Below are 21462 nucleotides of genomic sequence, written 5' to 3'. Positions count from 1 at the left end.
CACTAATTATGGGGACACTCTGTCTGAGACTGATTATTGGGACACTCTCTCTATAGCACTAATTATGAGGACACTCCCTATAGCACTAATTATGGGGACACTCTATAGCACTGATTATGGAGATACTCTCTGTCTGAGACTGATTATGGGGACACTCTCTCTATAGCACTAATTATGGGGACACTCTCTATAGCACTAATTATGGAGACACTCTCTGTCTGAGACTGATTATGGGGACACTCTCTCTATAGCACTAATTATGGGGACACTCTATAGCACTAATTATGGAGACACTCTCTGTCTGAGACTGATTATGGGGACACTCTCTCTATAGCACTCATTATAGGACACTATCTATAGCACTAATTAAGGGGACACACTCTCTATAGCACTAATTATTGGGACACTCTATAGTACTAATTATGGGGACACTCTCTATAGCACTAATTATGGGGACACTGTCTGAGACTGATTATGGGGACACTCTCTCTATAACACTAATTATGGGGACACTCTCTATAGCACTAATTATGGGGACACTCTGTCTGAGACTGATTATTGGGACACTCTCTCTATAGCACTAATTATGAGGACACTCCCTATAGCACTAATTATGGGGACACTCTATAGCACTGATTATGGAGATACTCTGTCTGAGACTGATTATGGGGACACTCTCTATAGCACTAATTATGGGGACACTCTCTATAGCACTAATTATGGAGACACTCTCTGTCTGAGACTGATTATGGGGACACTCTCTCTATAGCACTCATTATAGGACACTATCTATAGCACTAATTAAGGGGACACACTCTCTATAGCACTAATTATAGGGACACTCTCTCTATAGCACTAATTATGGGGACACTCTCTGCCTGAGACTGATTATGGGGACACTACTTGGATGGCACTGATTTAAGAGACCACTATCTGGATAAGGCTGAATGTGAGAACATTATTTTGATAAGAATGAAAATGAGAACATTATGTAGATGACACCAATATAGGAACACTTGCCCAATGGTACTGATTATGGGAATGCTCTCTACGTGGCACTAATTATGGGGACACTCTTGATGGCACTGATTATGAGACCACTGAGTAGATGCTACTGATTATAGTATGACACGGATTATGAGTATACTCTCTGGATGATACTGGTGGCACTCATTGTGCCATCAATACCTGTATGGCACTGATTATGGGGACACTCTGTGGGCACTATGTGGATGTCACTGTTTTTCGGGACATTCTTAGACTGGTGATATTTGTGGGGTCACTATAGTCCCATATGTTGACAGGTAATGTCTGGGCACGTTGGCATCTATGACCCCTTTCCATGCAGGATTTGAGCACTGGCGTCTATAATACACACAGGACCTTTCTCTGTAATAAATAATCTGGATTTATTTCATTTTAACACATTTTTACATTTTCATCAGTAAATCACATATAATAACTTTTCTTTATTACAGTCAATGACATAAAATAAAATGTATAAAAAAAAAAAGGAAACAATTTGTTAGGACCTTTATTTTTTTTTCTGTTTTGCTGGCATAAAAACAAAAATAACAGACATGAAGGGTATAAGTGGGCAGAGATCCCCCCTGGGGGGCATCTGTCACCATAGAGTAACAGCACTGACCCACCCCTGTCCTTAGAAGGTGCAGTTCAGCCCTTGGTTCGGGATTGGAGCAGCCTTTAGTGCCTTGTGTATAGAAAAAACAACACAAAATGAGCCTTGTGCAACGCGCCAACATCGGGATCAGACAAAACACAGCCCCTGGGGCGACTACAAGTTATTTTTCTTTTATTGGGTCCTTCAAGCACCAAATAAAAAAAAACAAAAAACACAAAAACAACAAAATAATACTGTGATCACAGTTCTTCTACAGGAATTCTAAGTGCACTTTAACGGCGCCGATTTCACGGCCGGCTCAAGAGGAAAGTGACCATTTCCTATCTGAATCTGGGGTACTACGAGTATATATTAGGGTGACTATAATGTCCGCTGGGGGCCACTGTGGCCCCTACATGGCAGAGTTTGGCTTTTATGTTTTAATGTGTATAGGGAAAATTGATTTTTATTAAATATATCTTTATTTTTCACATCTTAAAACTTCACTTCCTAAACTAAAACTTACCTTGTCACAAGATAGGACTGGGAATTGTGCAATGTAAGTCTGCCTAGTCAGGAAATATCATCAATAATCCTGCGACAGACATATAATAGACTATAAATCATCTGTCATTATAGGCTTGTTACAATCTCTACAATATAAAATATCTCACATTAGGGGGCATTTTCACCATTACGCCTGTCGCTTTAAGGGTTACCCCTAAATCAGGAGAGGTCCAATCTGCCTGCATACGTCACAGGTAAGAGAACGGCCCCCGGAAAAATCTCACACGACGATGAAAAAAAAACCGGAAATAATCATTAGCAGTCCACTGATTGCTTGTCTCAGCTTTACCTTTGCAGTGTGATTTAAGAGCCTCAATAATAATGGATTGTTGGATTAGAATCTCAATGGTTTTTATCTCAATTTTGCCCCCCCAAAAAATTAAAATATTTGAAAAATAAGCTTGGGGGAAATCCCAGGATCATTTACATTTCCATCAATAGAAAATTAGGTCTCGGCATAGAAATAGTGTATAAGATACAGGTATGTATACGCTGCGCAGTGCTCCGTATATACAGCTGCAGGTACAAAGGACACATTATGGCGCCAAGTCCTATTAATAACGACTTTCTATATCTGTTTATGGGAAAAGATGGAGGCGAGACACCAGCGCTGTCATCTGTAATGGCGGCCGCAGACACAAAGTATCCAGAACATCGCGGTGAACCAGGATCAGATCACTTTCTATCTGTGATTTCTTCTCGGTCGGGTCTCAGATCTGCAATGGTTACGACCCGACGCTAATCCTTATTCTGAGCACATTTTACAGCCATGATTTATAGCCGGAGTCACCCAGTATCAGCTCTCTGATCCGTCACCTCCTCCTCCGTACTCCATGTTCTAGATTTATCCACAGGACATCAATTAGGATTGATAAAAGATGCACAGGTCAGAGAGTGACAGGAAACTATCAGTATGACCGCTCCGGTGACAGCCAAAGCCGCAATGTATCAGTGCAGAAATAAAGGGAATGTGTCCATTACTGAGCACCATGTTCCATGGAAAACTACCCAACATACCAGCACTGCGTGCATACATTACATATCCAGTATTATACTCCAGAGCTGCACTCGCTATTCTGCTGGTGGTCGCTGTCTACATATATTACATTACATATCCAGTATTATACTCCAGAGCTGCACTCGCTATTCTGCTGGTGGAGTCACCATCTACATATATTACATTACATATCCAGTGTTATACTCCAGAGCTGCACTCACTATTCTGCTGGTGGTCGCTGTCTACATACATTACATTACTGATCCAGTATTATACTCCAGAGCTGCACTCACTATTCTGCTGGTGGAGTCACCGTCTACATATATTACATTACATATCCAGTATTATACTCAAGAGCTGCACTCACTATTCTGCTGGTGCAGTCACCGTCTACATACATTACATTACTGATCCTGAGTTACATCCTGTATTATACTCCAGAGCCGCATTCACTATTCTGCTGGTGCAGTCATTGTGTACATACATTACATTACTGATCCTGAGTTACATCCTGCATTATACTCCAGAGCTGCACTCACTATTCTGCTGGTGTTGTCAATGTGTACATACATTACATTACTGATCCGGTTTTACAACCTGTACTACACCTCAGAGCTGCACTCATTATTCTACTGGTGGAATCCACCAGAAGAATAGAGAGTGCAGCTCTGGAGTACAACATGGATGTAAATCAATGCTGACACAAGATGTATAGCGTCATGTGACTATACTGAACATGGTGGTCAATAATGGGGGGTGTGAGTCCTTTTCCACACTTACTTACAGTCACATGCTGGGATATCAGCAGCCTCTTGTGCTCAGGTTGATAATGCTGCAGATAATACACATACAGACTATCGGGATCATTCTGTCAGCAGTCATTAACCTTCCTGGTAATGACCCCGGCACCACAATGGTCATGGATGGGGCGAAGCACACACGGCTGTGACTCCCTCCGCTCCACTGCGACCTTTACAGATGAGATGACTCTGTGCGTCTTTGGTATGTATCATGAGACTGCAGAGAGCTGCCCCTCTCCATGGCTGTGCCCCCCAAGTCTACAGAGAGGAGGGGCCCACATCTCCTCTGCCACCTAATAAGTGTGTAACCCCTACTGAGGGCCCAGCACGTCCCCCTCACCTGTCCCAACATCTATTCATACCATCCCACTCTGCTTTATGGCAACAGGAGCATCTCCTGGCTACTTGACCCCTGAACTTGTGACCCCCCCCGAACCGGCTGCCCCGACTTCGGGTGTCTGCACATTACAGGGGATAGAACTGTGATGCAGCTTCCGACGACTGAATCTCCACCTGCGCCATTTTGAACTGTGTGCATTGCAGCCATTTCTTCAGGACCCCCGAGTTGTGGCTGAACTGGGCAGATCCTTGTAACATCCGCAGGTTCTGCTGGTTGGCATTGTTCTGTATCGCCTGCAGGCGCAGCTGCAGCCCGGCTGATAAATGCTGTATAGAAGAAACGCACATTAGCGTATATATATATATATCCACAGAGAACCAGAAGCTCGTCCAATCCTAGACTAAAAGTATCTGCAGCTTTCTGAGATACTAATCTCTGCTTGCTGTCAAGAAATGGAAGCTCCCAGAACATGGTCTACACTGGATCGAAATGGCTGTGAGAAGGCCTTCTCTGTACAGATTTTCACCTCAACTTCCAATGTGTGCCATTACAACTGCTGGAGAACTACAACTTTCAGCATGCCTTGCTTACGGGGGAACTGTAATTAGCAGCTGAAGGAGGAGCACCGGTTGAGGACCTCTGCCGTACAGAGAAGCAGACCACTACTTGGCTACAGGGCATAGGAAAAAGGGGCTTTAAAACTCCATCAATAGGAAAAAGGGGCTTTAAAACTCCATCAATAGGAAAAAGGGGCTTTAAAACTCCATCAATCCTGTCTGCCTCAATGGGGCATTGCCCCTTCTTTTTTATGCCCTGCAGGAGAATGAACCATAATCAAACAAAGAGGAATAGAGGAGCTAAATGGTAGAAAACAGTGAATAATTTTATTATATCAAAAAGTTTAACATCACATCATAAATAATTGGATCATAGATGAACAGAGGTGCATGATGTCAGAAACACACAGTCCTCGGTACGAGGCAGTCCTCGATACGGAGCCTTCACTACGGGGTCACCTTGGCAATTTTCCACTGATGACAGCCCGCAGTGCAAAAAATCTGGGCGATTTATTGGTGTCCAGCCATTACGTTCCCCCCCATGTCCAATCCGTTCCGGTCCCGTGGACCCACCGTGGGATGTTTTCCCTGCGGTCGCTGCCTTGCCTGCGCCAATGTTCTGCAAAGTGCGTCCTTCACGTCCTCCGATGGCTTACGCAAATTCAAAATTTCTCATTACATTTCCAGCAGTCCGAGCAATGTGATATACTATGCCACCTGCGGATGTAATTTGATTTATATACGTTTGACATCAAGGGAGTTGTGTGTAAGGGTACGTGAACACGTGCGGGACATTGGCGCGGCCAGGACAGCGACTGAGCCCCCAGAGCTCAAGACTTTACCACGTCACTTTAAGGCGTCACATTATTGTGACCCAAAAACTTTACAAGTACGTGGTATAGATGAGATGCACCTTGGCTCCCGGGGAGGTAATATCGAACAGGTCCTGGCCCAAAAGGAGGCCAGATGGATGGTCAACTTGGACACGGTGAGCCCGCGGGGCCTGAATGAGGCTTTGAGCTTTTCCTCGTTTTTATTATTTGTACGTTTAGTTCTCCTGCTGTTACATTTCTGTGGCATTGTTATTTTATTTTTTTTTAACATTTTTTTTTCCTCTTACAGAATACATTTTTTTAATATATATCTTCTTCTGAATATCTTTCCATTTAGCATACACTATTGAGGAATTGATGTACACTCTTACATGGACCTCTATTTGGAATCTTACCTACCTTCACTATTCTACTATGATACCTTGGGATGAATTTCCTTATAAACACCCGGAAAATCAATATCTACCATTGTGATGTGGACTACATATCAGACTTATATGGTTGTCATTCTCTGTTTTGCTTTTAATATATGTAATATGTACAGATTTAGATTAATGCTGGCTGTGATGATATATATTTTCTGTGAGCATTCTACTTATTCCTGTTTTGGCCACTACCTCTTCTCCTGGCGCTGTGCGCATGTGTTCCGGTAGTCTCCCTCGCTTGCCGCGCGCCTGGCTATCCTCTGCCTCCCGCTCTGCGCGCAACGCGCATGCGGCGTGACAGCCCGGACGCGCGTGCCAGTAACTGAGCACCGACGGCGCATGCGCCACTTATAGGGCTACATTCATGCTTTTAGCTGCTATACTTTACCTGTGGGCATGTGCTGTGTCACATGACCACACCGGGGGCGTATTTAAAGGTCCTTCTATGCATGATTAGACCAGCCTCTTGAGAAAGCCAACAATCCTCAGGCGAAACATGCGTTGAGGCTTTTCTACCACAGATCTCTGTCTTCCAGCACCCTTTGGCCCTTGCAATTTAATTCCTGGTAAGGTTTCTGGTATCTTATTTGACTATGGGCACATTCTAATGTTGCCGCAGACTGCGGCTTATAAATGCATACTATTATTGCCCATAGCCTGTATTCATTTACTCTGTTCACCTTACTCAGGTTTCCTAATCCCACTGGTTACATCTCCATGCAGTGGGTATGGTTTTGCGGGCCAATGGGTGCTGTGTGTTTCTGACATCATGCACCTCTGTTCATCTATAATCCAATTATTTATGATGTGATGTTAAACTTTTTGATATAATAAAATGATTCACTGTTTTCTACCCTTTAGCTCCTCTATTCCTCTTTGTTTGATTCTGCTTCTGCAGTTGGTATATTGCAGCTGATTTTGGCAGTGTCCAGTCTTTCGGCAAGTTTCTTTGCTTTGTGCTTATACAGGGCCGACCTGTGTATACTAGGGAGAATGAACCCTGAAAGGGTCTCCCTTCTTGTAGCCACTTCTCTCGGATATGGGTGCAGCTCTGGATTGGGGGTACACCAGGGCATTATCTGCAGTCCCCAATATACCTTATCTATTGCATAACAGCCATTGGGGAAAGTGGGTAGAATCTAAAGTTGCTCTTGGTGACGACCGGCCGCTCTGCAACCTGATATTAAACGTGTATGTATGTGAACAGTGACAGGGAAGTCACTCACCTTTATATTGGACTGGATCATCGGTAACCACATTGGTATCAACTGCAGAAAAAGATGCAAAAAGGTACTAAACTAAAAAGTACAAGAGCTGTAAAAAGAATAGATCCGAGCAGCGGGATATAAACCTCGCGGCACCAGAAGTAACGTGAAGACAAGAGTGTGAAATGGGATCGGGGTACGGAGGCACGGGATACTGGTGTGGCTGATGCCTAATACACATGATCCAGCGGCACAGGGGGGTCTTCTTTTCTGTTCAGTCTTACGCGCCTGGTTATTTCCCTCTGTTATCTGCCCTGTCCTCTTCATTTGGATTCTGCTGAGGCACCATGCGGGGCGAATGAACGTCTATTGCTTAATTAGACCTTGGCCGCTGCGTTTCGAATCCAGAATATGAATGCAATTACGTCCTTTTAACATTATCAAGATCTGCAATTACACCTCTAAATCTGGAGGCCAGGGATAATTGGTATTGACTGGATCTGTGATGAGTCACCTCGTGCTCCGCTGGAGAGCGGCGCGGCCTCCTATATATCATGTCACACAACACAAAAAGCTTTCAGGGAAATTAGATTTTGTGCATTGTTACATCATACTCCCGGCCTCAGACTACAGCTTTCGGGTTTACATGAATAAACATTTAAATGCTGGGGGGGAGCGGTGGTGCTGGGACTTGTGGTTCCTGTGTCATACCTCTACATCCTCATATCTGGTTATTAGGAGAGCGGTCTGCCAGGAATAGGAGAGCAGGCGCCTTAGCTTTAGGAGTATTTATGATGCACCTTGCATCATGGCCGCCCTATGTAAAATGCCCCGTAGGCGACCATGACAATCCAATCTGACACACAGCAGGTAGGGGCATCTTACCTTTACAAAAACCGTGGAGTTGCACTCCTGCAGCGCTTCCATCAAGCTGATTAAATGTAGACAGACCATCTCCACCATCTGCAAGAACAGGAAACATTACAGCGGTCAGGAGCAGCAGTCCTGTAGCAGAAGGTGCCATAACTTTTGCTTTCAGCATGGTCTCCACTGTTGCATGTCTCATGTAAATTAAGGAGGAAGGGCTTTAGGGCAAACAAAAAGAGCCCCCACCTGCCGTCCAGCAATATCAGTGCCCCCCAATCAAAGTCCCCAAGTCTGCAAAATATCGGCAATCGAGATAGGTAAAAATAGGGGGATCTGCAAAGAAAATGACCCTCCCCGAAGCACTAAATTTGGGTCTCTCAGCCTCCCTCCTGCATTCTGTAAATGCCACTCAGGGCTGGACAGAAAGCAGCCGGTGATATTATCTGCATAATCAGATTTGCAGCGTGGAGATGTAATTACTCGGACTGTACAGGAACGCCAATTACCCGTGATTGACAGGACCGTGCAGAGGAGTCCAGGGCCCGTACTCACCACAGTATTGTGCGCCATCAGCTGCAGGATGCTGGGGGTGACTCTGCTCCAGAACTCCAGAGCCGTCAGGATGGCCGTGAAGCTGAACTCGTTCTGGTTCTGAACGCTCGGAGCGATGGCCGCCTGCTCGCAGTACACGGTCCACAGCTGGGCAAAGATGAAGGCGTGGAAGAGCGAGCACATGTGGAGCACGGAGGTCTGCAGAGGTGAAATGCGCGTTATAGAGGCCGTCCGGATTACAAATCCCATTAGTCAGTAGCAGGGGTTAAGTCCCTCTCCTGTCAGCCAGAAAGTCGGGCTACGGAGAGTGTCTCTTCCTCTAGAGGACCCAGCATGGCCAGGCATTACACAGACAGTGCCTTTAGTATAAAGGAAACTGTATAATGCTTCATTGGCCCTGCCGGAAACGTGGCCACGTGCCGCTTCTCAAGGACCCAGTGACCAGGTTATCAACAAGGAACTCTCCAAAAAAAAAAAAGCAGACGATCTAATTGGACAACCCCTTTAAATGATAACTTCAGCCATAACACACTTTCCCCTGCCCTTTATATAATGATCGCACTTCCTCTGGTCCCATATGTTCCTATGTCCATACATAAAGTTACTGCTTTGCTGCTGCGTTACCTTTGATTGCTCAGGAAACCCGATGAGAATGACGATCAGATGATCGGCCACGTGAGAGCCGGCATCTAATGGGATTGGCATACAGGGCGAGGGTGAATTCACACAGACCACGCCATGGGTGAGAGACCCCAAGAGAAGCCATGACAGAAGTCGGATGTGAGTGACACATTCGATGAACTCTTTAGGACTAAGGGGGAAAAGAGACAAAAGACAGTAATGGACTTGTATCATGTAGATTAATGTACACATTTCCCAGGACGCTGTGTTCTTGTCCTCACCCCTGCTGCATGGCTGATGGCGGATGGTATAACCAGGGCAGGTATCGTATCACTGCTTTATTGTCCCGGTGGTTTCCGCGTGTTATTTCCATAGCAGCAATCTGGGCGAGACCGACCTTGAGATGTCCACCGAACGTGTCCTCGTGTAACGGCTGTGAGCAGGTCTTCATGTGGCTCTATGGGAGCGAGGAGGAAGGCTCATCACGAGCTATGCCAGACATGAGCGCCCCGTGGGGTCCTTCCAGGGTTTAGGACTTACCTTCAGCTTGGTCAGTGTGTGCATATCTGCAATGAAATCCAAGATCTCCGCAATGTACTGTCTGGTGCACTCCATGGCTGCTGTGCCGCACTGCAAAGGAGAGCACAGGCCATGGCGTCAGACGGGAAACAGCGACAGGACCCTCAAGAGACAGGACACAGACCACAGGCCATCTTACGGCAGCTATGTGCCCCAGATGTAGAATTGAAGCAGACAATTTCCGCAGCGTTTCTGCATGTCCTTGCTAGTAAAAACGCATGCGAATTTAACATGTTTTTTTAAGCATTTTCGCAGCGTTTTTACATGCGGATTGGACTTGCGTTTTTAAAACGCATTGTGAACTCAAATCCGCATGTGGAAACGCACAAATAATGGACATGCTGCGGATTTTCTTTGGGGACCATGGGGCACGTATTACCAAGCGTTTTTAAAGCGTTTCCGCTGCGGAAATTCCGCATAAAAAACGCTTGAAAAACGCATAGTGGGCACACAGTCTACAAGCCCTCTGCAGAGCTGTGACCCTTGGGTGTAAAGCTTCTTCCAGGCTCCTTGCAGCTCACCTGGACATTATAAAGGCTTTTATCTCTGACTTCTGGTTTTCAACTTGGAACCCTCTGTAGCTCCTCCGGGCACTCGACCCCCTACTTACTGAGCTCAGAAATGACTAAGGCCTTGTGATCTTTTCACGTGGACATTTTTATTGCTTGTGCAAATACTAGGTTCCGTACATTTTCACCTTAAAGTTCTCTGGTGGTCCAGAGAGTCGTTCTTCTTGAAGACCCTTTGGTTAAAGCATGGGGATCTCTGGACATCTGAGAGGGTGAAGGGGCAATTACAGGGAATCTGTCCCCAGCTTTTTGCTCCCCTCCCCCCCATCTGAGAGCAGCATGATGTAGGGGCAGAGCCCCTGATTCCAGTGTTACTAGTTGTTAGATTCTCTGTAAAATAACAGTTTTTTCATCCCCCCCCCCCATAAATCAATAGTACACATGAAATTAAGAAACTTTGTAATATATCTTATCAGAGAAATCTGCTTCTTTCTCCTCCAGGACTGATGTTTCATTCTCAATTCACAAGTAAAATGTGTCTTCAGTGAATATAGATAATCCCATTACTGAGATAAGAGATGACGGTTGGTGCCCATAAAGTTCTATGGAGAACTGTAATTTCATGAGAAACTTGCTGCAGAATGTCTGTGTTTCCTCTGCCTCTTCCCCTCTCCATAGAATGTTATAAGCACCAACTGTTATCTCTTATCTCAATGATGTTTACATTTATCTTCACTGACTGCAGATTTTACCCATAAAGTGAGCGTGAAATATCAGTCCAGGAGGTAAAAGAAGCAGATTTCTCTGATACAGATATATTACTAAGTTACTGATTTTCATGAGGACTGTTGATTTATGAAATTAGAATGATGGTTACACTTTAAGTATCTTTCAAATCTACAGCTTGTTTATTAAAAGGAACCCGTCACCTGAAAAAATACTATTAACCTGCATATATGGGGTTAATCTGCAGTTAATAGCGTTGGGAACCTGCCCGGCGCTGGCACTGAGACCCCCGCTGCTGGGAGGAAATTATCTTTATTCCCCCCCGCAGCGCTCCAGTTTCAGTCACCGCTCAGGGTATAGAGAGCAGCAGCAGTAACCACGGCCCTGACTGACAGCAGCTCATCATTAGGGCTGCTGTCAGTCAGGGCCGGAAGCGCGGATACAGACGCCGCTCTCTATACCCTGAGTGGTGACTGAACAAGCGACAGCGCTGCCCCCGCGACTAAAACCGGAACACTGCCGGGGCAAATAAAGTTAATTTCCTCCCGGCAGCGGGGGTCTCTGTGTGTAATGACTCTATATAATAGATCCCTCTGTGTGTAATGACTCTATATAATAGATCCCTCTGCGTATAACGACTCTATATAATAGATCCCTCTGTGTGTAATGACTCTATATAATAGATCCCTCTGCGTGTAATGACTCTATATAATAGATCCCTCTGTGTGTAATGACTCTATATAATAGATCCCTCTGTGTGTAATGACTCTATATAATAGATCCCTCTGCGTGTAATGACTCTATATAATAGTTCCCTCTGCGTGTAATGACTCTATATAATAGATCCCTCTGTGTGTAATGACTCTATATAATAGATCCCTCTGTGTGTAATGACTCTATATAATAGATCCCTCTGCGTGTAATGACTCTATATAATAGATCCCTGTGTAATGACGCTATATAATAGATCCCTCTGTGTGTAATGACTCTATATAATAGATCCCTCTGTGTGTAATGACTCTATATAATAGATCCCTCTGTGTGTAATGACTCTATATAATAGATCCCTCTGCATGTAATGACTCTATATAATAGATCCCTCTGCGTGTAATGACTCTATATAATAGATCCCTCTGTGTGTAATGACTCTATATAATAGATCCCTCTGTGTGTAATGACTCTATATAATAGATCCCTCTGTGTGTAATGACTCTATATAATAGATCCCTCTGCATGTAATGACTCTATATAATAGATCCCTCTGTGTGTAATGACTCTATATAATAGATCCCTCTGCGTGTAATGACTCTATATAATAGATCCCTGTGTGTAATGACGCTATATAATAGATCCCTCTGTGTTTAATGACTCTATATAATAGATCCCTCTGTGTGTAATGACTCTATATAATAGATCCCTCTGTGTGTAATGACTCTATATAATAGATCCCTCTGCATGTAATGACTCTATATAATAGATCCCTCTGCGTGTAATGACTCTATATAATAGATCCCTCTGTGTGTAATGACTCTATATAATAGATCACTCTGTGTGTAATGACGCTATATAATAGATCCCTCTGTGTGTAATGACTCTATATAATAGATCCCTCTGTGTGTAATTACACTATATAATAGATCCCTGTGTGTAATGACTCTATATAATAGATCCCTGTGTGTAATGACTCTATATAATAGATCCCTCTGTGTGTAATGACTCTATATAATAGATCCCTCTGTGTGTAATGACTCTATATAATAGATGACTCTGTGTGTAATGACTATATAATAAATCCCTCTGTGTGTAATGACTCTATATAATAGATCCCTCTGTGTGTAATGACTCTATATAATAGATCCCGCTGTGTGTAATGACTCTATATAATAGATCCCTCTGTGTGTAATGACTCTATATAATAGATCCCTGTGTGTAACGACTCTATATAATAGATCCCTCTGTGTGTAATGACTCTATATAATAGATCACTCTGCGTGTAATGACTCTATATAATAGATCCCTGTGTGTAATGACTCTATATAATAGATCCCTCTGTGTGTAATGACTCTATATAATAGATCCCTCTGTGTGTAATGACTCTATATAATAGATCACTCTGCGTGTAATGACTCTATATAATAGATCACTCTGCGTGTAATGACTCTATATAATAGATCCCTGTGTGTAATGACTCTATATAATAGATCCCTCTGTGTGTAATGACTCTATATAATAGATCCCTCTGTGTGTAATGACTCTATATAATAGATCCCTCTGTGTGTAATGACTCTATATAATAGATCCCGCTGTGTGTAATGACTCTATATAATAGATCCCTCTGTGTGTAATGACTCTATATAATAGATCACTGTGTGTAACGACTCTATATAATAGATCCCTCTGTGTGTAATGACTCTAAATAATAGATCCCTCTGTGTGTAATGACTCTATATAATAGATCGCTCTGTGTGTAATGACTCTATATAATAGATCCCTCTGTGTGTAATGACTCTATATAATAGATCCCTCTGCGTGTAATGACTCTATATAATAGATCCCTCTGCGTGTAATGACTCTATATAATTGATCCCTCTGTGTGTAATGACTCTATATAATAGATCCCTCTGTGTGTAATGACTCTATATAATAGATCCCTCTGTGTGTAATGGCTCTATATAATAGATCCCTCTGTGTGTAATGACTCTATATAATAGATCCCTCTGTGTGTAATGACTCTATATAATAGATCCCTCTGTGTGTAATGACTCTATATAATAGATCCCTCTGTGTGTAATGACTCTATATAATAGATCCCTCTGTGTGTAATGACTATATAATAGATCCCTCTGTGTGTAATGACTCTATATAATAGATCCCTCTGCGTGTAATGACTCTATATAATAGATCCCTCTGTGTGTAATGACTCTATATAATAGATCCCTCTGTGTGTAATGACTCTATATAATAGATCCCTCTGTGTGTAATGGCTCTATATAATAGATCCCTCTGTGTGTAATGGCTCTATATAATAGATCCCTCTGTGTGTAATGACTCTATATAACAGATCGCTCTGTGTGTAATGACTCTATATAATAGATCCCTCTGTGTGTAATGACTCTATATAATAGATCCCTCTGTGTGTAATGACTCTATATAATAGATCCCTCTGCGTGTAATGACTCTATATAATAGATCCCTCTGTGTGTAATGACTCTATATAATAGATCCCTCTGTGTGTAATGACTCTATATAATAGATCCCTCTGTGTGTAATGACTCTATATAATATAGGAGTTTCACTTTTTGTATTGAAGAACTGAAATAAATTAACTTTTTGATGATATTCTAATTTAGTGAGAAGCACTTGTATTAATATTTGTATCATCACCAGATGAATTAATCACAAGGGCCATGGACCTAATTGATCAATATGGGAGATATTCTGGTCTCTTAAAGTGGAAGAAGTCATTCCTGCTATATCATAGATCCAGTTGACTAAATTCTGTGGTATTAAGATTAAGTGTGGTCAATCAATTCAAACACCTATGTACTGTTACATCTACCGAACCCTCGGAGAAGATTGCTGTTAATGGTTCCCCCTGTGTGATTCCCTTATTTAAGGATAAAGTTATGGGGTGCCTTCCCTCTCTCTGTAGCGGGCAGAATTAATCTGATTAAAATGATTGTCCAACTGAACTGCTTATATATTTTACAACATATATTTATGGATATCAAAATCCTTTTTTCAAACTCTCGACTCCATGATCATCTCTTCTAGATATAAGTTACAACTGGCAAAATTACAAAGACTCAAACATATTCTGGAATGGCACTCCCCATCTTCTCATATTATTCATCAAGTCCGCTTAGATGCTTAGAGCCTTGGAGTCAGGCGGCCGATACGATTAAAGGTCCTGGACGCTACTTGGGGGGGCTTTCTGGATTCTAGTCTCTTATGGCCTATATTAGGGGATCAAAACTGTCCAAGCTATTTCCCATTCACAAACTGGCCAGAAGAGTTTGGATGGAAGCTAAAAAAGTATATAATTACAGGGATATCCCATTAGAAACCCCGTAATTAACACCCTGTAATACTCCAGAATTGTGAGGGAACAGGGGTATAATAACAATTAATGACATCAAGATAATGTCTTTTGCTCCTTTGCACAATTACACTCCAGATTCCAAATATCTACAGATACGACACGCATTTCATTTCCAGTTTTCTGGTAGAAATACGTTTTTTTTCTTCTTTCCCTCTAATTGGGACTGTTATCTCCTTCGGGTGAGGTTGAGGAAGACGGGTAATTCTAGGGATGCCATGTGCCAAAGTGTGGATTTTTGGCATTGGCTATGGCAGTGCCCAATTATTAGGTCCTTTTCAGGTATAAAAAGCTTGCATATATATATTTTCTGGTTAGCCAATAAAGGTATCACTCCGAGAATACTTTTGTCATTTTTGGGCATAAAAGTATTTACATCCTTTTGGGAAGAAATACTAGAATTTTTATCTGTAAATCTATATAATAATATTTCCATAGAACCTTTTGTTGTGTTTGTTTGGTATCTTGGACGAGGAAATGAAGCCCCATCGTTCTCATATATTTCTCAGAAAGTCTTTATTCCTAGCTAGGAAAACAATAGAGATGCGATGACTGGATAGACGGACAAGCTCCAAATCGTTCCTTGTGGATAAAAAAGGAATACGGTGATTTCATATCAACACTTTATAAATAAAAATAGGAAATACCCAGAAAAGCCGTTGGGGGATACAAGTTAGATCTCCGCACACAGGAGGGACTCCTCAAGCCCTTATGGCTAACGGTCGAGACCAGGTTGCAATGGTGGGTTAAGGTTATAACAATAATAAAGTTTAATACAAATTAAATTCTGAAACTAGATCCTGAGTCAAGTCAGTCTAGTTCATCTTTAAGTCGTTTTTCTGTATGATTTATCTACATTTCACTGAGTGACGTTCTACTTGTATAACCCTTGAAATATGTAATGTATGAAGGCTGTTTCGTTTTTGCTAAAAAAAAAAAAAAGCAGCACCACTATAAAACCTACATTCTCCGGTCTGAGTTCCCCTTGATGTCGGAGAGATAATGAGACCTCCCAGTGAGAGAGTCGGAGGCGTGAGCGCCCCCCATCTCATAAATCTGTAGCATTACCATGGCCTCGGACAAGCAGCGCCAGCCTCACAGACGGCACCAGCGAGTCTCCCCGGCAGACACTTATTTTTTTATTTATTTAATGGAGATGAAATATGTTAAATTTTCAAGGTGGAGGGAGAAGAAGAGGCACAAAAAGTCCAATCGTCCTCTCCACATGATCAGGGAAGATACCGGAAAAAAACTGCACAAGTGAAGAACCCATTACATAGACAAATCTATCACCCGAACATACACACCGAAAAATTGCTTTTTGACATTTTACAGTGAAATCATCCCTTTAGAAATTGCCGTTTTATATCCTGACATTATGAAAGTCTTGGGTAATTTTTTTTTTATTAGCAAGAGAGAGGCAAGCAGGAATCTCAACATTGACTTTTTATAATAAGATTAGTGCAGTCTGCAGCGATGTACCATAATTAATAGATATTGATTATCTTTCATATGAAAGCCACAGAGATATTTCACGTAGAAAAGCAGTGATGCAGCAGAGGAGGGGTTAATGCAGCTTATCTCCAGGCAGGAGCCAGCCCAGCAATGAAGAGGTTAAATGTATATGAAGTCCCACCATGCGATATGATAATGCGGCAGATCCTCATTGTGTCTCACAGATTGATGTCTGACAGCAGCACAAACACGGGACTGAAGAGACGGACAGCGGTGCCGACCCGTCCTGCCAGACTGACAGCGCTGGGGGCACGGAGGGTGGCGATCATCTGTCCATCCATCTTTATATCGCAAATCTTTTTTTCCCTATCTATATATTTTCGTTCCATCCTATCTAACTTTCTAATATCTATTTATCTCCATCACAGCGCCCCATGTGGACGGAGAGCAGGACCGAGCTGATGCAGAACATCTTACTTTTCTTACATTATCTACTTATTGCAGATCATCACTCACCGAGGGCAACGACGCGATCATCTGCTTGTGAATGATCGTCGACTCTGACAACTTCGTTCCAACGTCTGCGCAGATGAACTGACAACACAACAAGAGTCAATATCAAGAGGAAAAAAAAAAAAGATTGGGAGGGTTATTCTAGATATATACGGCATGAGAACAGAGCCACCTAGTGGCCAAAGTACCGGCAAAAATAGCAAAAAGCACAAAGCAGAGGACACCTGATGCCTGGTCTGTGCCCGCAGCTTTCGGCTGGTGTGACGGTGGCAGGTGCGCTTTAATTCTCCTACTTCTTTTAAGTAGGTCATATTTGCTTAGAAACGGTCCCCTGAGCTCAGATGCAAACACAGATCCTTAATGCCGGCCCTTTAATTTAATGAAAGGGCTCAGCACATAAAAGAGCGTCCGCTGGGGAGAGCCGCTGATGAAATGGCCCATTTAATTCTCACTGTAATTACCATCCTCCCCTCATACCTCCAGCCGGGGGAAGCGTTTCATACCTGCACCAGCAGAAGGAGGTTGGTGTCTGGCAGCGGAGACTTTAATTTCAAGGCTTGCAGCAGGTCCAGGATCACGCTGCGGGTCAGGTAGTACTTGTCCCGTTCCTGTAATACAAGATGGTAACGTAAAAATGTAAAGTGCCTGTGCCCGCTTACCATGAGCTCAGGTCTTATAGATAGGAGGTTTGCACATAATACAAACATGGCCTCTGGACCAGGGTCTAGAGGGCACAAAGGGGGCATCATTAATTTGTAGGTGGCACGGAGACGTCGTCCGCCTCCATCACTGGCAGGGACAGCAAAGGCAACTACATCTGGTGCCCCTCACAGCAGCACAGGCTTACATAACCTCAGAGACCGGCCATACTGTCCTGCACAATCCCACACAAGGCCCTGAGTCTTTGAGATGAAGCCCCCCGTCTGCCCGGCTCCGATCAATACCATCGATCAGCTGCACCATTAACATAATTTCCAATTAGTTAAGCCGGCTGTAAAGTCGCTGACCCCCGCAGGTCGCTCATTGATCTCACTTTTTCTTATTTGATATATCTCGTAATTGTCGGCTCGCTGCCATTTTTGCACACAAGCACAAATCCTGAAGATGGATCCTTGCAGAATGGAAGATGGACGGGGAAAGACTGTCTTAAAGGGATATTGTAGTAAGGAAAGGCACAGAATAGGTGGTGGCTACTGCTACTCCCAAGAGCGGTCAGATGGGGGGAATTATCCTCCATGTTTAAATGGAGTCTTGAAAGTGTGCTGTTGATTTTTTCATTGCCTAGAAGACTCGCTGAGATCGCAGCAATGGAGACTCAATGCACGACCGCCGATCTCCAGTGATCAGACACTTATCACCTCTCCTGTCTACATGTGATTAGTTGTAATAGTGTGGCAGGAGAGAAAACAGCGCCTCCCTGAGCACAGCAGAGAGATTACACCACATGGGTCTGACCTCCTCCAGCCACAGGCTTGCTGACGGTTTCCAATAACAACCAGCAGTAAAGTTATATACAAATGATATTGATCACTACCACCCACCTTGGTGAACGCTCGGTAACAAAGCCCACAGAGCTCAACGAGGTACGCCAGGGTGAACAGCCCGTTCTGAATGACGAAACTCAGCAGCTTGGAGAACGGCTCTAGCAGACTCTGTAATCGGGAAAACAATGAGGATTTCATAAGGAACCCAATCAATGCCTCCATATAGATATGAGACGAGCAGCCGGACTGCACTTACTCTGGTGGCGTTAGATGTCGGGATCTTCAGAAGACAAATCATTATCCGCAGACTGGAATCTAAGGAACACTAGAAGAAAAGAAAAATCATAAGATTAGTCAGAATCTGAGAGGTCAACATGAAAATCTAAGAATCCGGCCACAGAGCAGAACGAGATGTGAAGGATTTACCCAAAATCTAAGAATCCGACCGCAGAGCAGAACGAGATGTGAAGGATTCACCCAAAATCTAAGAATCCGACCACAGAGCAGAACGAGATGTGAAGGATTCACCCAAAATCTAAGAATCCGACCGCAGAGCAGAACGAGATGTGAAGAATTCACCCAAAATCTAAGAATCCGACCGCAGAGCAGAACGAGATGTGAAGGATTTACCCAAAATCTAAGAATCCGACCGCAGAGCAGAACGAGATGTGAAGAATTCATCCAAAATCTAAGAATCCGACCGCAGAGCAGAACGAGATGTGAAGGATTTACCCAAAATCTAAGAATCCGGCCACAGAGCAGAACGAGATGTGAAGGATTTACCCAAAATCTAAGAATCCGGCCACAGAGCAGAACGAGATGTGAAGGATTTACCCAAAATCTAAGAATCCGACCACAGAGCAGAACGAGATGTGAAGGATTTACCCAAAATCTAAGAATCCGACCGCAGAGCAGAACGAGATGTGAAGGATTTACCCAAAATCTAAGAATCCGGCCACAGAGCAGAACGAGATGTGAAGAATTCATCCAAAATCTAAGAATCCGGCCACAGAGCAGAACGAGATGTGAAGGATTTACCCAAAATCTAAGAATCCGGTGTCACGGGTGTGTTGCCACGAAGATCGTCACGAGTACACAGCCTGACTTCTCGCAGCTGACTTGTTGGTGCTTTGTGTTTTCTCGGCAGTGAAGGAGTTAATTCTCTCTCTCTCTGGGCTAGCTGAGGTCCAGCCTCGCCCAGCTGCAATCAATGCTTCGTTAGTGAGACTCCTTTATATTCCTGCAGGTCTGTTTGTGAGGTGTCGGTGAAAGCTTTTCATTCAGACTTACAGAGCGGATCGTGGTGTTTGGAGTTGCTGAGATAAGTGTATTTGGAAGTGTTATTTCCCTTTCCTCGCTTTATCATTTATCTCCTTTCCCGTTGGTGTTCCCTCTGTTGTAGTTGTGTTGAAGTTGTATGCAAGGTGGTTTTGGTTTTTCCCTTGTACTGTCTCGTTCGTCTAAATACTGTGTGTGGGCATATTATTGCTGGTTCCCAATTGTTGTGATCGGGGTCCTTCTCAGGACTAGATTACTGTGGTGCAGGGATCCTCAGGAGGTAGGGGTTACGCTGGCGGCCTGGACCTCTGTACCTTTAACAGTACCTCCAGGATGAGGGATTAGTCAGGGCCCCAGCTTAGGGTCAGCTTAGGCCCCCTACCTCCAGTATTCTGTGACAGTGTGACATTTTCACCGACCAACTTAGTTTTTCTCCAGCTACCATGGATCCAGTAGCCGGTCTAGCTCGGCAGTTGCAGAGTTTGTCCATGGGGCTGGCGGACGTTAGGTCCAAGGTTTTGCATCCTCTGGAGCAAGCCGGACCAGAACCTAAAGTAGCTCTCCCTGACAGGTTCACTGGGGGGCGGGACAAGTTTTTTGTTTTCCGGGAGGCATGCAAATTGTACTTTCGGCTGCGGCCTCGGTCATCGGGCAGTGAAGAACAAAGGGTGGGAATTGTCATCTCGCTCCTACAAGGGGACCCACAATCTTGGGTGTTCTCTCTTCCCCCAAGCTCCCCGGTTCTCCAGTCAGTGGATAGGTTTTTCGCTGCTTTGGGACTCGTATATGATGACCCAGATCGGATCTCCCTTGCTGAGTCTAAGTTACGTAGGATTCAGCAGGGAGATCGTCCGGCGGAGGAATTCTGTTCGGAGTTCCGTAGGTGGGCCACGGACACCCAGTGGAATGACCCGGCTCTTAGGAGCCAGTTTTGTCATGGTTTATCCGACAAATTACAGGATGTGTTGGCACAGTATGACTCTCCCGCGTCACTGGAAGCCGCTATGGCCCTTGCTATTCGCGTTGACAGACGGCTTCGGGAGAGGTGCGGGATAACTCTACCCCCAGTAATGTCTCCACCTCTTACAAGGTCCCCTCATATGGTGGTTCCCCTGGTCAGTCCGGAGGAGCCTATGCAATTAGGAGGGACATCATTTCGGGGAAGGGGACCGGTGGTGCGCCATAAGACAGGAAGGTGTTTCCTCTGCGGGAAAAAGGGACATTTTATTGGGGGGTGTCCATCCCGCCCCTTGCAGAGTAAAGAGTCGTCGAAAAAACTGTTGATCCCAGGTTGTGTGGTGGACGGCAATCTGGGAGTAGGTATTTCGTCCCTAGGTTCGTCTCAGTTTCTCGTACCGGCGGAGGTGGTGGTGGGTACGAGAACTGAGAGGATATCTGTTCTGCTGGATAGTGGGGCCGGGGCTAATCTGGTTG

General features: G+C 44.0%; 1 protein-coding gene across 8 annotated transcripts in view; it reads right to left on the bottom strand.

Annotated features, from left to right (window-relative positions):
• Nucleotides 1-1384: 1384 nt before the first annotated feature.
• Nucleotides 1385-21462, bottom strand: part of UNC79 (unc-79 homolog, NALCN channel complex subunit) — a 211805-nt gene continuing 191727 nt past the window's right edge. For all 8 annotated transcript variants that reach the window (XM_073638291.1, XM_073638297.1, XM_073638292.1 and 5 more), the window contains 11 exons: nucleotides 19007-19075; nucleotides 18808-18918; nucleotides 17770-17874; nucleotides 17270-17347; nucleotides 9926-10015; nucleotides 9667-9842; nucleotides 9389-9575; nucleotides 8765-8962; nucleotides 8231-8308; nucleotides 7367-7408; nucleotides 1385-4651 (listed from right to left, as the gene is read on the bottom strand). In XM_073638291.1, coding sequence (XP_073494392.1) covers nucleotides 4451-4651; nucleotides 7367-7408; nucleotides 8231-8308; nucleotides 8765-8962; nucleotides 9389-9575; nucleotides 9667-9842; nucleotides 9926-10015; nucleotides 17270-17347; nucleotides 17770-17874; nucleotides 18808-18918; nucleotides 19007-19075 — 1335 coding nt within the window. In that variant the 3' untranslated portion in view covers nucleotides 1385-4450. The remainder of the gene's footprint in view (nucleotides 4652-7366; nucleotides 7409-8230; nucleotides 8309-8764; nucleotides 8963-9388; nucleotides 9576-9666; nucleotides 9843-9925; nucleotides 10016-17269; nucleotides 17348-17769; nucleotides 17875-18807; nucleotides 18919-19006; nucleotides 19076-21462) is intronic.

The sequence above is a fragment of the Phyllobates terribilis genome, unplaced genomic scaffold, assembly GCF_046119375.1.
Source record: "Phyllobates terribilis strain yellow unplaced genomic scaffold, ASM4611937v1 Scaffold_7__3_contigs__length_470593459, whole genome shotgun sequence".
Classification (NCBI taxonomy): Eukaryota; Metazoa; Chordata; class Amphibia; order Anura; family Dendrobatidae; genus Phyllobates; species Phyllobates terribilis.
The sequence above is the reverse complement of the archived record's forward strand: the minus strand, read 5'-3'. Positions and strand labels throughout refer to the sequence as shown.